The following is a 15,566-nucleotide window of genomic DNA, read 5'->3' as shown; positions in this document are numbered from 1 at the left end:
AATTCTGAACCTCCTTTCCATCCTCTCTCTACCATCAGCGGATTCTTTATTAGAATCTGTATGACTGAGTGAGGGGTTTGCTCTAGATGACCTCTACATCACCCTAGCTCTAGAATTCTGTATCCTATGACTCATGTTTGGTCAACATATCTACCTCTCAGTGTCACACAAGAAGGACCGAGTAAGTGAAGATATAAGCAATCTTCCATCCAAATAATCTAATTGGACAACACTGGAATCAACAGTTGTTATCGTCTGAACAGGAAACATCACAAATGCAGCAGCTGCCTAAGTGGGACATGACAAAGAAATAAAATTTATCATTACAGATACACACAACCTCCTTCTCACCTTCCTTTAAACAAAAATAACTAGAATAGTAAATTTCAATTTTTAAATAGGTCAAAATTTAAATTGTTGAGATAATAAGGTTTGCTCATTCAAAGAAAAATGTGAAATGCTATGGTACAGGTATAATGGCAGAAGAGACGTCTTAACTTTTTTTTTTCCTACTTGAGGAAAAGTTTTACGAGACTATTGCTGTCACAGGGAAACAGAAGAAACTTCTTATGGTTCTGTTTGTGACTATTTAATCTTATTGGGTGGAATAAAAAGTATAAAGCAAAACTGAAGTACTTAAAGTAAATTTTAACTTGTAGATAGCATTCTTCTCTTTAGAAAAAGATAAACTAGGGCTATGCCAGTCCAGTTGCATTTTTTACCAAAAATGCTAAGAATCAAGTGATCATGCTGATGGATCACTATAAGCAGATTAGAAGAACATTTGGGTATGTTAATTAAAATAAAACTAATTAATAGTAGCTAGAACTCTTCCAAAGTCCTACATAAAAATAAGCTAATGAGAGACAATCCTCTACTTCGATATAACCATCTAAGACGAGAGGGAGAGCTAGCTTTTCCTTAAGAACAAGACTAGAGCATTCTGATAGGGGAACCTGACAGTCAACACATCTACAATGACAATAACTGTGGCAGGTATCCCGTTACCTCTAAGATTCTAAGATAACACATCTGATTTGCCAGGTGCATGATCCAGGTTGGAACCCAACCCCTCACACTTCAGTGCTGCGGTGCCTTTCCCTCTCTGCCTTTGGCTTTCTCCTTTTAACTGAAAAAGTCAGCCCCGTCTGGTGAGGACCCACAGATAAACAAAACTAAATTAATTCAGTTAAAATATCCCATCCACAAGAAATTTATACATCCTGAGAGAAAAATAAATTTAGACCCATGAGTTTCTTCTATATAGGGATCAAGGAAGTTGGGTACTGTTACCACAATTGTCATTTGATTCAAAGAACTAATAAATAGGCCTATTTCCTTTCTTATTAGGCTTGTATTTAAAAAAAAGTTTTGAGTCATACAGGTGAATCATGGCACACTAAAAGACAAAGCTCTCACTACTGTAGTTCACAGAAGCCATTCTGCAAAAGTATCAGGATAAACCAGACTACCGTATGTAGCACCAACAAAGAATTCATCATCAAAATTAAAAGGTGGGCCCTACATTTAACCCCCCAATAAATGCAGTCGATAAAATTGTGTCTATATATACAAAGTGATGAATTTCTCTCACCTTTACTTGTTTGGAAGTGTTGAGCTTGATGGCGGAAACTTTTCCCATATGGTCACCTACAAAAACTCTAAGAATAGCTGTATCCCAACAGAGGGCTGTCACTTTCCGACCTTTGTGTTCTGAAGACACATAAATTCGTTCTGGTTTCCCGCGACGCTCTTGATTTAATTCCCAAATAACTACAAGACCTTGACTGTAAGAATTGAATCACAGAAGCAAGAAAAAAGGTATCATTTCACTTCATCACTCTATCGTCTATATTAGTAATTAATATTATATTAAGCAGGTACAGTTAAATTATATTAAATCATTATTTTAATCATTATTAAATTAGTGATTTAATAATGATTTACAAGATTGTGGTTTAAACAGGCTTTTTAAAAATATTTTTTTCTTGAGCTAACACTGATTTACAACATGTGAGTTTCAGGTATACAGCATTATAATCCAGTATCCATAAACACATTCAACATCTGCTTATTGTTATTCCCACCAACAGTCTAGTTTCACCTATTACTATAATAACAGTCTTAAGGGGTTGGAGAGACAGTTCACCTGGTGAAGCCCAGGTCTGAGTTCCATATTAAACAAACTCAATTATATTAAACAAATTCTTGTTCTCCAGAAAAAAAACAGAAAGTCAGTAATCATTTCTTTGCTTTAGTCAACCAAATCAGTTTAGTTGGAGAACTCAGATATTCTGAATGACCTCTTACCCTTCTCTTTCAAGGACAGTTAAATGGGGTTGCTATATTAGTATTTTCCACAAAAACTAGTGTGGCTAGCCATCCGTGCTGGTTGGGAAGGAATTGAGAGATTTCCCAGGACACAGCACTTTCACTGTGAGGCGAACCAGGATGGTCGACCATAGCAAGCATGCAGCCACAGCTGTCAACTAACAATGTGTCTGAGGGAACTTCCTGAGGCATGGGTGTGGAGTAGCGGCTGCCACGCTTTTGCTATCCCAGATCAACTAGGAAAAACAACAAAAATTACCTGAAATCTCAACAAAATACAACCAGGATTTCTTCAAAAACCCACCAAGCCACAGGTGAGTACGCACAAGTGTGGCTCATGGACAGAAAGGGGGTGAGGGAGCGATTCCTGGAACTAAAAGGCTATATTCAGGGATGGCTGGTGCCAGACAGCTGAAACATACCACTTCTAGGTCCAAGCTAAAGAAATAAAAATTTTTAAAAAAGAAAAGAAACATGAAAATGGATTTGGGTGGTTTGGAAGGTGGCACACTGAGTAAAGATCTGGACTCACAAGCATGGGATCCCAAATTCAATCCCTGGCATCTCATATGCTAGAGTGGGAAACCAGGACAATTTATATATCTTCAGAGCAACAAGCCTTCTTCTATCTCATGAAATAAATAAAATTAATCTTTTAAAAATCATATTTGAAAGAGATCAGACTATTTTAAAATCAGTGTCCTACCTGGTAGCAACAGCAATGTAGTCATCATCGTGTGGACAACAAGCCACCTGGGAGATTGCACCTTCCTGGAGCACAAAAGGAAAAATATATGATAGCTGCTTTCCCTTTAATCTCAAGTTTTCTACTCTCTCATTCCAAGTGATTTACAGTGGAGAAAGCTGCATTTATAAGAGGTACCCAAGATGGTATGCGATGATGACCTGGCCACCCTTAGTCTCACCTTGTGTGACAGAAAAAGCCTGTGTTTCCAGCCTTCCTTCTGAATGAGATTGAGTCCTCCTCCTGAAGTGCCCAAGGCCAACCACTTCCGAGACACAGCTATGCTTGTACACTAGAAACATATAAGTAGACAAGTGTGAGACCATCACAGTCTTGTAGCCAAATAATCTATCCACTGGAAAGACTAAGGATGTGCACCCTACTCCCACCCCATCCAGATGGACACCAGTAATGACAATTATACTCTCATTCTTGTCTAATGAAAAAACAGACAAAATAGACTATTACCAGATGGTCTCTGTCACATATAGAATACAAACAACCAAAGCAAACAAACTAAAACTTACAATCTACAGAAATATTATAATAGTTATTATGGGGGAAGAAATATTATAATAGTTATTATGGGGAAGAAGAGGGTAAAGGGGAAGGGATAGAAGGGATCAGTCTGACAAGGGAGTGGTCCTAGGTCTTTGGGGGGTGGGTACTTGGAGGCTATGCACACACAGGTATGACATGTACCCCTGAAATGTCCATAGCACTGTGAACCAAAGGGAAATCAATACAGGTTTAACTTTTAAAAAAGAAAAAAACAGAACTCTGCCTAGGTGGACCTGCCATCATGTGAGTAAGAGCTCTCAGGCTCTCTCTTTTTCTCGCTTTCTCTTGGGTGTTCTCAATTTTTTTTTAAAAATAAACACAGTTTAATTTTCTGAAAAAAAGAAAAAAATAGAAAAGATCATTTTAGTTTCACATTTTTTCACTGCATCTTAAAATGGCTGAACACGGCCAATCGCATAAACGAGTAACTTCTCCTTGGCAGAAGCCATTTATCAGAACTTGATCTTTTTTGTAATCTGGCCTCATCATCCCCAATGCTCACCAAAATGGTGAAGATCAAGTAAGTCTCTAGGGCACAAAGCAGCCACTTTACTGTCCTGCTTGCTAAATCATTTCTTATCTGCATAATTAGCATCAAATACCATCACTTTTCGAGCAGGTAAGACCGCGAAGGACACCGATGCAGGTCGCTGTATTCGTCTGCCTCCCCACACTCTCAGTCTGCTGATTCCTATTTAGCCACTGACACTGAAAGCAGTGTCAGTGCTGTGTTGAATACCCTGGTGGGCTGACAAACTTTCCCAACCCTCTTTGAATTTGGTCCTTCCTTCCTTCCTTCCTTTTTCTTTTTTTTTCCCCCTAGGGCAGGCAAATTGTAGGAGGGGGGCACTTCACATGGTTATGTGTGTACTCCACTGGGTGCGTCACCACATGGCCTCAACTTTATGCTTTCTACCACAGAAGTGGGAAAATATAAATATTTCCTCACCCCGTTTTTCCTTCATTAGGGAGGATCCATGTGACTCAATTCCAGCTAATTAGACTCAATCTGTTGAAACTCTTACTTTCCCAGACAAAAGGCAGTCTGAAGATAAGAAAGACTTTGCTTTCAGCTCCCCCTTTCTTGCTTGAGATGCTAAATGGGGAGACCAAGACTGGACTATGGAATTACTTTTGCAATTGGTTATGAGACTTTAGTCTTTTTTTATCCCCCCCTCCACACCCCCTAACCGAAGATTTTGGTCTTTACCATGTCATTTCTAGGTATAATTAAAAGAACTTAAGGCTTGAGGGAAGCACATATTTTTTCCCACAAAACTAACAACTTTGGCTTTAAAAAAAGAGTATAGCAAATGACTTTTTTTTTTTTGGAATGAGCTTATTATAACTGCAGTGTTTTACCATCAAAACTCTACGGGTTATACTTATTCAAACTATTTTAATGCATGACTTAATTTTAACATGCTATTCAAATACACTACTTTCTGAAAGAAATGGCAAGATAATTGATAGGGGGAAAGCAGTAGTCAATATTATGGTTTCCAAGGGTGGGAAAAAATAATTCAAAAGAAATCATGAAAATGGTATTGGTAGTCTGGGAGATGGAACAGTGGATAAAGTGGTATACACTCAAGTATGAGGTAGGTCCTGAGCTGGATCCTGGTGTCACGTGCCAGAGTGTTAGTTTGGTTCTCTACTTCTCTTAAATAAATAAATAAATAAATAAATAAATATTCTTTAAAAGAAAATGAGGGAGCCCAGCAGTAGCGCAGCGGGTTAAGTGCACGTGGCGCAAAGCACAAGGACCAGCAGAACGATCCCAGTTCGAGTCCCCGGCTCCCCCCCTGCAGGGGAGTTGCTTCACAAGCGGTAAAGCAGGTCTGCAGGTGTCTGTCTTTCTCTCCTCCTCTCTGACTTCCCCTCCTCTCTCCATTTTTCTCTGCCCTATCCTACAACAATGACATCAATAATAACTACAACAAGGGCAACAAAAGGGAATACATAAAAAAAAAAAAAAAAAGAAAATGAAACTGATAGAAGGGTAAGGAAGTCACCTTTAGACGGCTGGAGTCTAACCGCAGGGCTGAAAGCAATGGATCCAGTGACTCAAATTCTGCAAGAACATGGCTATAAGAATCTGGTATCACTGGTACAAAAGTCATTTAGCCAGAGTTTAAACTACCTGGAGTGATAGGTACAGTATCCCTTTAAAAACCTGCAAAAAAATAATAATAATAATTTAAGATGATCATGACTCATTCAGCATGCATTTAGTAGTATTGGTAAGCACGAGGATGAGGGACAGCTTCCCCACTCTGGAGGTGAGGTACTTAGCATGCATTTAGTATGTATTGGTAAACACGGGGAGGGATGGCTTCCCCACTCTGGAGGGGAGGTACTTAGCATCTAAGCAGGAATAAAGCACTTGGTGGTAACAGTGCATATAATGGTCTGTACACTACCATTCCCAAAACTCAAAGAACAGGGCCCAGAGTCTCAAGGCCTCCTAAATCAAAATGAATAGGTATTCTAGATGCATTAAACATCTTTAGGAACTCTACATTCAAAATACTGGGGGATTTTTGATAAGAGAAAACTTAACATCTCTCATTCTCTTCACTTCTTCATTTAATGAGTACAATGATGAAACAAGACAAGTAAAATAATTCCAGAAATCAGTAATTGTATAATCAATAGGAAGAAAAAGGCAGCATGCACCACACACACACTCACACCCATCAAAAAGGAATTATAAGCAAAGAGTTATGTTGGAACTTAAAGATAGAGGGATGACACTGAATTAAAGGGAGCCACAGAAAACTTTTTGAGAAGCAGTAAGAGTAAAGTAGGTCTGTATCAGAAGGAAGAAAGGAAAGTGTGGTAATAGGGTATAAGTAAAGCAAAGCTAAAAAGAACGTATTTGGAGAATGCAAGTTTACTCTTTGGGTAAAGACACCAACAATAGAATAATGAAACACAAAGCTGGAAAAGTAATTGGGGTACAAATTTCAAAACACTTCTGGATCTCAGGACCGGGAAGATTTTGTTTGGGACACCATATAATTTCTAGGAAGTCCTGTGCCAAACACTAGCAAATGAGGACTTGAGAAAAGGTGTGAGTGGTAAGGAAGTAACAATAAGACTTCCTTTAATAAGTAAATTTAGTGGAAAAGGAAAGAAAATTTTTTTTCCTTCCTGTTTATGGGGGGGGGTCTTAAACAGACTAACATAAGTTGGAACTGAAAGAAAAGTCTTTAGAATTAAAGAGGACAGGGCGGAGTGGTGGCGCACCTGGTTGAGCACAGGTTACAGTGCTCAAGGACCCAGGTTCCAGCCCCCAAACCCCACCTGCAGGGGGAAAGCTTCACAAGTGGTGAAGCAGGGCTGCAGGTGTCTCTCTGTCTCCCTCCTTCTCTATATTTCCCTTCCCTCTCAATTTCTGGCTGTCTCTATGCAATAAATATATAAAGATAATTTTAAAAAATTTAAAAAAGGAATTAAAGAGGACAAAGATATACGGAAAAGAAAGAGTACATTATATTCTGCATACTTATTTAAAGTCTAAGCTATACAACAAACAAAAACTCTCCAAATCTTCAACAGCTCTCCTTTATACCTAACCTATGATCTCATCCCTACTTCTTTTTCCAGCCTAGCCCCCCATCTTACACTAATGTTCTCCAACTATCTTTGTTCCTCTCATTCAATGAAGTGTCTCTAGAGGCCTTCCTAGTTTAATAGATGTTCTTCATCTAACAAATCTCTTTCTGTAAAACTAAGTTTAAATACTATTTTTGTTAAGTCCTTCACAGTTCTAGTCTAACAATAGTACCGGATGCTGGGGAGATAACATAATGATTGTGCAAAAAGACTTTCATGAGCCTGAGACTCCACTAAGGCCCAGGTTCAATCCTCTGTACCACCATAAGCCAGAGCTAGGCTGTGCTCTAGAAAACAAAACAAAAAACACCTAGGTAAACAGAAGGTGGCCATAATATTTCTCAAACTCAACGAAATCAACTCTTGAGATTAAAGCACCTAAAAAGTAAAGCTGAAACCAGAATTACATCTCCTGAGTCTCAATCTAACCATTTTTCCCATTTCACTGTATTGATGATGGACATAAAACTGTAAAGAGCGCTCTTTTTCATCATACTAGTAATCATTTTACCAAGGGACCAAAGTGTTTGCTGAGCACACTCAAAATGCAAACTACCGGGGTCTCTGCCCCACTGAAGTGGAAGGAAGAGGAAGCAAAAAGAGAGAAGAGAGGAAAAACTAAGAGGTGTGAAGGCACCAGCGGCAGACTGCCCCAATTCTATAGTGGGATCTTTCGATCCAAGAAGAAACCATCAGAGCAGTAATTGTTTCACATCGACGTTTTCTTCATGCATGCAACATACACGGAAGCCCAGAAGCGGTACTGTCGAAGCTGTGCACAGTCCCTGCCTACAGTAAACTGCAAGGCTGCAGTCAGATCTCTAGAAGAGAGAAGCCCCAGTAAGTAAATTCACAGATCAACAACTCGGATCAGCACTCCCAGCTCCCAGCGCTCAGCCTCCCGGCAGTCTGAGCCGCCCCAGCAGCTCGTCGCAGGGACACTCACCGTGCACCATATTCCCCCACAGAACCGTCATTGCCTGCCGCCCCGCCCAGACCAGGCTTACGTCATCCGGGAGCTGCGAGGACTCGGGGACGCCGCTAACGGCACTTCCTGGTCACGTGACTGGGCACGCCCCTGCCGGCGCGTGGTCCCTCCCCCTCGGGCCGCGTTCGCAATTTCGCTCTCGGTGACCTGCAGCCCCGCCGGCCGCTGCCGGTTGAAAACGCAATTCCGGCCCGGCTTGGAGGAATTTTAGCTTAAGGGGTGAGCCAGCCAGGATCCCCAGGATCCTTTATTGCTTGAGCACAACGAGAGGAAATGAAACAGGCGGGAACCGGTGGGGGGAGGGAGGGGTCTAGCGGAAGGTGTCATGGCGGCCGCGCTCTGAGGTCACGTGCCCCTCCGGCCTGCCTCGGTACTTCCGGTCACGTGCCCCCCGGAGTTCTCGCAGCCAGCGATGGAGGGGAGACCCCCCAGCCACACAGGCGGTGGCGAAGGCGGTGGCCGCCGGGGTTCAGCCACTTGGCCGCAACGTCTCTGAGCAGCGCAGCAGAAGTCGGCCGGGTCCATCCCAGTGACTCACCCGCTGCCCAGGGGCATAGCTCCCACCTGGTAAGTTCAAACCGAAGAATGGGGGTGGCTGGGGGGCTGACAGGCCCGGGGGCCGCGCGGATCCCGCTGCCTTTTTTTTTTTCTTCCCTTTCGCGTTCTCGTCGCCACAACTTCCAACCCCGCGACCTGGGGAGCCCTGGTCGCTATCCCGAAGCTGTAAGCGAGGCAGACCCGCTAATCTCACCTCCGAGAAGCCTCCCACTTCCCTGAGAATGAGCAAGGTTTGTCCCGGAGCCGGGATGGAGCTTGATTTGGGAGGCCCGTCCCCGGGCAGAGCCGAAACCTTTCTTTCTTTCTTTCTGTTTTCCTTTTCTTTTTCTTTTTTCCGTTAGGAAATGCGCCGTTGAGTCTTTCGGTTTCTGTGAGAGAAAAGCGTCCACGTTTGGCTCGTATCTGTCAAGCCGGTCGCTCCGAAACAGCACCTTGAGCGCGGTGCCGTGCCGCACACCTGGGTGTCCGCATCCCGGCGGCCGGTGGGTGAGGGTGCGGACAGGACAGACGACCGTCCACCGGGGAGGCTGAGCCCCCGTCCGTACTCACTTTAGGTCTGTGACATGAGACCAGGAGACAGATAGATATATATAGTATGTATCTATACGTAGTGATTTTTTTTTTTTTTTTTTTTTTGCTCATTTATGAGACCCATTTGAAGGAGAAAGAAAACTAAACTTGAGCAGATTGAAATAGACCTCGCAGACATTATTGACTCCAAAAGCGAAGGGAAACGATTGCTCCCCGTGAATTCCTGCTGGGAATCCCAGTGTCTGAGGCAGCGAGCCCTGAGGCTTTGACTGTGGGAGGGCCAGGCCCCACGGACATATCAGTAGCTCCTCTCCTGGAAGAGTCTGAAAAACACCAAACTGGGCTTTGATAGATTAGCCGACACTGCCAGCCCCAAAGCAAAAAAAACAAAAACAAAAAACCAAAAAAAAACACACAAAACGAGGACTATCGAGGCGGAAAGGTCACATCAAAAGGACAAATAGCCTAGGTATCAGTACCTAGGACTTTTTTTTTTTAACATTATTTATTTTGGATAGAGGCAGAGAAATTGAGAGGAAAGGGGGGAGATATAGAGGGAGGGAGAGAGGGGAAGACAGACACACACCTGCACTACTGCCTCAACACTTAGGAAACCGGCAGGTGGGGAACGGGCTTGAAAGCCTGAGCTCTGGAGAGAACTGTACCTTTTAACGGAACCGAAGCCCTGCAAGAAAGAAAGTAGATGTAGTGTTGAGACCATTTCGCCTGATTCCTACCCTTCCTGATTCTAGGAATATGGCTGCAAGGGGAGGACTCAGTTATAGTAATAAACCAAGTGGTCAGCCCTGGTCCTTGCTAGCACTGCTGTGTGTACTGCCCTCAAGACTTGGGTGTTTTCTCTGCAGGTCTGTATTTCCACCCTACAAGCTGCATCTCTGTTCTGCTGAATTCCCTCGCCTCCCCATCATCTGGTGTACCTTGAGCTTTCATGACATTCTGATGGCTGTTGCTGCTAGCAGATACTGCTGCTTAAAGGTGTCTTTATTGCCATTTCTTTCCTCTCGGTCCTGTCTTAATTGTGGCATTGTCATGCTTCTAATAGTTTCTCTCTTCCCCCACTTTGATTACCAATTGTTTTCTCGGGTCTGGTAATGTGCTCGTCAGTATGTAATATATATTAGCAATAAGAGCCCACATTTCTCTACCACCTCACTTTCTGTTGGATTCTTCTTCTGTGACTCCCTGCATTACTGTAAGAGGAGAAAAAATGATACATTGTGAACACTCATTACATACTTGCAAGGTCTTATTCCCTATAATGCTGAATTGTTAAAATGTTTTTGGAATACTTGATGTCAAGCAGCATTCCAGGTCTCCATTTTGTGTGCTGAAGGATACAGCAGCTTTCTGATAATAATCCTGTTCAAAGAGGGTAATGAGAAGCCTTATTTCAAGTGTGTGTGTCTGTGTCTCTGTCTCGTCCCCATCCCCACCACTTACCTCTGTGCAGTATAAATGGGTATGTTTATAAGTCCTGGAAATGGAGCGACACAGTAATATAAAGGTTTCTGCTCAGCAACTTCAAATTCTGTCACTGTTTCCTTATAAGCCAGTTCTTAGAATGTGTATGAGGGATAGTTCTCTAACCCATCAGTTGTGAGCCATAGTGCTTCATGGAGTGTAGTTGAGGATGAATATAAAAAGTTTCTTGTCAGGTTCTACCAATATTGTATTTATTTATTTATTTTGCTCCTGGAGGTTTTTTTTCTCCCCATTTTTGTTGCCCTTGTTATTGTTAGATAGGACAGAGAAAAACTGAAAGGGGGAAAAGCAGACACCTGCAGACCTGCTTCACTGCTTGCGAAGCACACCACCCCCACCCCCACCCCCACCCCAGGATTCTTGTGCCAGTTCTTGCACTTCTCAGTATGTGCACATAACCTGCTTTGCTACTGCGGCTTCGCCCCAAGATTTTTTTTTTTTTTTTTAATACCAGAGCACTGTTCAGCTCTGGCTTATGGTGGTGTGTGGGGGATTGAACCTGGGACTTTGGAACCTCAGGCACAGTCTCTTTGCATAACCATTATGCTATCCACCCCCACCTGATTGTATTCTTTTAGCAGTAAAGATATTATCACATACTTAACTGGGCTCATTCTGTAGACGAGACCAAGCTGCTAGGTGCTGTTATGCAGTAAATGCAAACAGCAGCCTCTGCCCTCCTCTGTGAAACTTGCAGTTTGATTAGAGGAAATGTATGAAAATGATTACTACTCTGGGGTGGGGGGGGGTACAGGTCCTGGAATAGGCTGACAGAGGCCCTAGTGGGGGTTGTATTGTTATGTGGAAAACTGAGAAGTGTTAATGCATGTACAAACTATTGTATTCACTGTCAAATGGAAAACATTAATCCCCCAATAAAGGGGAAAATGATTATTAAAAAATAATTAACTGATAAGCACTAATAGAAAGAAAATAAGAGATTGTGCTTAGTAAGGCTGAAGCTTAGAGTAGGCCAAGAAAATGTGAAAACTGAAATAAAACAAATTGATGGCAAAGCAGAAGAATGACAGTGATCAGTAAGTCATGTATATTTAACTTAAAGCAGGGGTAGTGTGAACGGGGAAGCAGGGACAGAGACTCAAGAAGACAAACAGATATTTTTAAATACTAGGAGGTGTTACACAGCTTGCTCAGCTGCTATACTTTTAAGGTTTTTTTTTTTCTTTTTTAAAGATTTTATTTATTTACTAATGAGAAACATTGGAGGAGAGAGAAAGAACTAGGCATCACCCTGGTACATGTGCTGCCGGGGATCGAACTCAGGACCTCATGCTTAAGAGTCCAATGCTTTATCCACTGCGCCACCTCCGGGACCACTACTTTTAAGTTTTATTAATACGAGCACAGTGGTGCATTTACAGAAGTTTGAAATGAAGACAGGCTTCTGTTCTGGACATGACTGGAATGTGAGGCGCTGAGTCATGCAGATGGGCATAGCCTACAATCTGTGGATATCTGTAAATGTTGGGGGAAGTCTGGATGCTTTCAATTTATTTTTAAATTGCCAACAGGGTTAATGCTGGGGCTTAGAGGAATCCACTGCTCTTGGCAGCCTTTTTCCTTTTCTTTCCTTTCTTTGACAGGACAGAGCAAAGGAGGGTGGGCTGGCTAGAAAGGAACAGAGAGTGAGACACTTGCAGCCCTGCTTCACCAACTGTTAAGCTTCTTTCTCCCCGCAGGTGGAGACCAGGAGACCAGGTCTTTGTGCAAGGTAGTCCCCGCACCTGTGCTCAACTAGGCGCGCGGCCGCCACTGGCCTTTACATGAGTGCTGTTTTTCTTTTAAAAATATTTATTTCTTTTCCCTTTTGAAGCTCTTTTTTAACATTGTTATGGTAGGTGAGTGCTTTTAGAAAACGCAGTAGCACAAGGAGATCTAAAAAAAAAAAAAAAAGCTCCTATTTTACAACCTTAACATCAATTTTAAATTGACTTTTCTGTACCCACCTTCTCTCAGTTTTATTTCCAGATACTTAGTAAGAATCAGTAGTAATCAGGAAGTGGTACAGTTTTGTGTCTGGCCATGGTTCTGGAAAAGGTATACAAAAATTTGAACTAAATCTTCACAATAGGGTCTTGTATTATTATAGTCTTATAATTCTGAATAGACTAATTATGCATTGAAGAATATAACTGGGGAGAAAACAAACAATATAGTTGCACTAGCATATGAAGAAATTTCTTTTTTAAAAAAACAAGGGCAACAAAAGGGAATAAATACTAAAAAATGTTTTAAAAAAAGAAATTTATTTTTTTATTTAAAAATATTTATTATTTGTTAGAGAAACAGACAGACATTCACTGACCAAGCCCAGAGCACTGCTCAGCTATGGCTTTTGATGGTGCCAGATAGATTGAAGTTGGAATCTCAGAGCCTCAGGTATAAAAGCCTTTTGCATAGCCGCTATGCTGTCTCCCCAGCTCTGTGGATTTTTTCTTTTTTCCTTTTTAATCTGCCAAGTGCTTTGACCCACACATTGTAGATTCACACCTATGTCATTCAACTTTGAATGAGAAGGACTTTATCTTATTAATTATTTTCTACAGATTGGGAAGAAGTTGTGGAGGTCGACAAGACCAGCCCTAACTGAGATGTGATCTTCTTCTCTTTGTTAGCACCTCTAGCCATCATGGCAACATCATCTGAAGAGGTTTTGCTGATTGTAAAGAAGGTGCGTCAGAAGAAGCAGGATGGAGCCCTGTACCTCATGGCTGAACGGATTGCTTGGGCACCTGAAGGCAAAGATAGGTTTACAATCAGCCATATGTATGCAGATATTAAATGTAAGTCAGCCATGCTAAGATCCAAGTCATTTGAAATAAGTCACTGTATATGTATTATATAGCCTGCCTTCATTTGCTTTACATAAATCTACCTTGTTTTAAAAAAACTATAAGTGGGGGTTGGGTGGTGTCGAAGTGGGTTAAGCACATATGGCACAAAGCGCAAGGACCAGTGTAAGGATCCCAGTTCGAGCCCCCGGCTCCCCACCTGCAGGGGAGTCACTTCACAGGCGGTGAAGCAGGTCTGCAGGTGTCTATCTTTCTCTCCCCCTCTCTGTCTTCCCCTCCTCTCCATTTCTCTCTGTCCTATCAAACAATGAACAACATCAACAATGGCAATAATAATAACCACAACGAGGCTACAACAACAAGGGCAACAAAAGGGGGAAAATCCACTGCTCCAGGAGCAGTGGATTCATGGTGCAGGCACCGAGTCCAGCAATAACCCTGGAGGGGAAAAAAAAACCTATAAGTAACTTTTTTTAATACATCCTTTTTTAAATCTTTATTTATTTATTGGATAGACAACTCTCACCTTACGCATGGTTGATTTACAAATTTACTTTGTGTTTGAACAGCTGCTCTAAAGATTTACGTCTGTTTTGCTGCTACAAATGACCTAAATCCTTATCTTTCCACTGAAATAGCCTATAGTCTTAATTTTCCAAAGGCAAGACTAAAATTTCACTGTTTTCTTAAGAACTTCCTGCGTTCTCTGTGTTCTTTTTATCCACTGTCCTGATGTTATCTTACTCTTTTTAATCGCTTTATAAAACTAAAGTTTATACTATAATATAGTCACAAACTAGGAACTCCTCCCACATGGGGGGTGACCCTTTAGATTTGCAAAATGGAACCTTGGAGGTACTGGGTTGTCAGAAATGTCATGACATTTTCTTTTCTCACACAAAAATGCATTATGACTTTTCCAACAACCCTGTAGCTCAGCTTTACTTGCCTCAGGCCCTTAGTTTAATACCAGTATGTCAAAATAGAACAGTACTCTGGTATCTCTGTCATAAAAAATATAAATCTTTGGGGGTCAGGCAGTAGCACAGCAGGTTAAGCGCATGTGGCACAAAGCGCAAGGACTGGCGTGTGGATCCTGGTTCGATCCCCCGGCTCCCCACCTGCAGGGGAGTCGCTTCAGGCGGTGAAGCAGGTCTGCAGGTGTCTGTCTTTCTCTCCTCTCTCCATTTCTCTCTGTCCTATCCAACAATGACAACATCAATAAAAACAATAACTACAACAGTTAAAAAACAGGGGCAAGAAAAGGGGGGGAAGCAAATTAAAAAAATATAAATCTTTTGAAAAAAATTTTAAATACATATTGATTGTAATATAACATGCAATAAAATTGCTTATTACCTGTTTAGCAGTTGAAACATTTCAGAGGCTAGGCAGTGACTCATCCAGCTGAGCACAAGGATGCAGGTTCAAGCCCTCACTCCCCACCTGTAGAGGGAAGCTTGTGGGCATTAAAGCAGGTGTCTCTTTCTCTGCTTGTCTTTCCACCCCTTTCAAATTCTTTCTGTTCTATCAAATAAAAAGAGAGAGTGTAGGCATATTTTGATTTTTTTTTTTTTTTCCCCACCTCAACTCCCGCCCGCCCCCCCATGGGAGAGAGGAGGGCAGCAGTGCTAGGGCATTAATAGATCCAACGTGTGCAGTTTCAATGATCTCAGAACAACTTTTGCTTTGCTTTTTTTTTTTTTTTTTTTCTGAAGAGGGCAAAAAATACAATAGCTCCTGAACTCTCTTAGTGCTGTGACACTTCCCCCCCAAAAAAAATTTATTAAGACTCTTCAGTTAACAGAAAAATGTAAAGAAGGATACAATATTCTTATGTAATATAAGTATACTTATATATCTCTCCTAACCTGTGGTTATTTTTATTGTTATGCCATGTTTTCTAATGTATGCA

The 15,566-nt window shown here is 41.7% G+C and overlaps 2 protein-coding genes across 2 annotated transcripts in view; one reads left to right on the top strand and one right to left on the bottom strand.

Annotated features, from left to right (window-relative positions):
- HPS5 (HPS5 biogenesis of lysosomal organelles complex 2 subunit 2) overlaps positions 1-8,339 on the bottom strand; it is a 47,754-nt gene extending 39,415 nt beyond the window's left edge. The window contains exons 1-6 of the mRNA XM_007515889.3: positions 8,205-8,339; positions 5,653-5,813; positions 3,258-3,368; positions 3,038-3,102; positions 1,595-1,787; positions 155-288 (exon numbers count right to left, since the gene is read on the bottom strand). Coding sequence (XP_007515951.1) covers positions 155-288; positions 1,595-1,787; positions 3,038-3,102; positions 3,258-3,368; positions 5,653-5,760 — 611 coding nt within the window. The 5' untranslated portion in view covers positions 5,761-5,813; positions 8,205-8,339. The remainder of the gene's footprint in view (positions 1-154; positions 289-1,594; positions 1,788-3,037; positions 3,103-3,257; positions 3,369-5,652; positions 5,814-8,204) is intronic.
- Positions 8,340-8,546: 207 nt separating this feature from the next.
- Positions 8,547-15,566, top strand: part of GTF2H1 (general transcription factor IIH subunit 1) — a 32,727-nt gene continuing 25,707 nt past the window's right edge. The window contains exons 1-2 of the mRNA XM_007515860.3: positions 8,547-8,813; positions 13,475-13,642. Coding sequence (XP_007515922.1) covers positions 13,489-13,642 — 154 coding nt within the window. The 5' untranslated portion in view covers positions 8,547-8,813; positions 13,475-13,488. The remainder of the gene's footprint in view (positions 8,814-13,474; positions 13,643-15,566) is intronic.

This window comes from Erinaceus europaeus, chromosome 17 (genome assembly GCF_950295315.1).
Source record: "Erinaceus europaeus chromosome 17, mEriEur2.1, whole genome shotgun sequence".
NCBI lineage: Eukaryota > Metazoa > Chordata > Mammalia > Eulipotyphla > Erinaceidae > Erinaceus > Erinaceus europaeus.
Note: the sequence above shows the minus strand (reverse complement) of the source record. Positions and strands in the feature narration are given on the sequence as shown.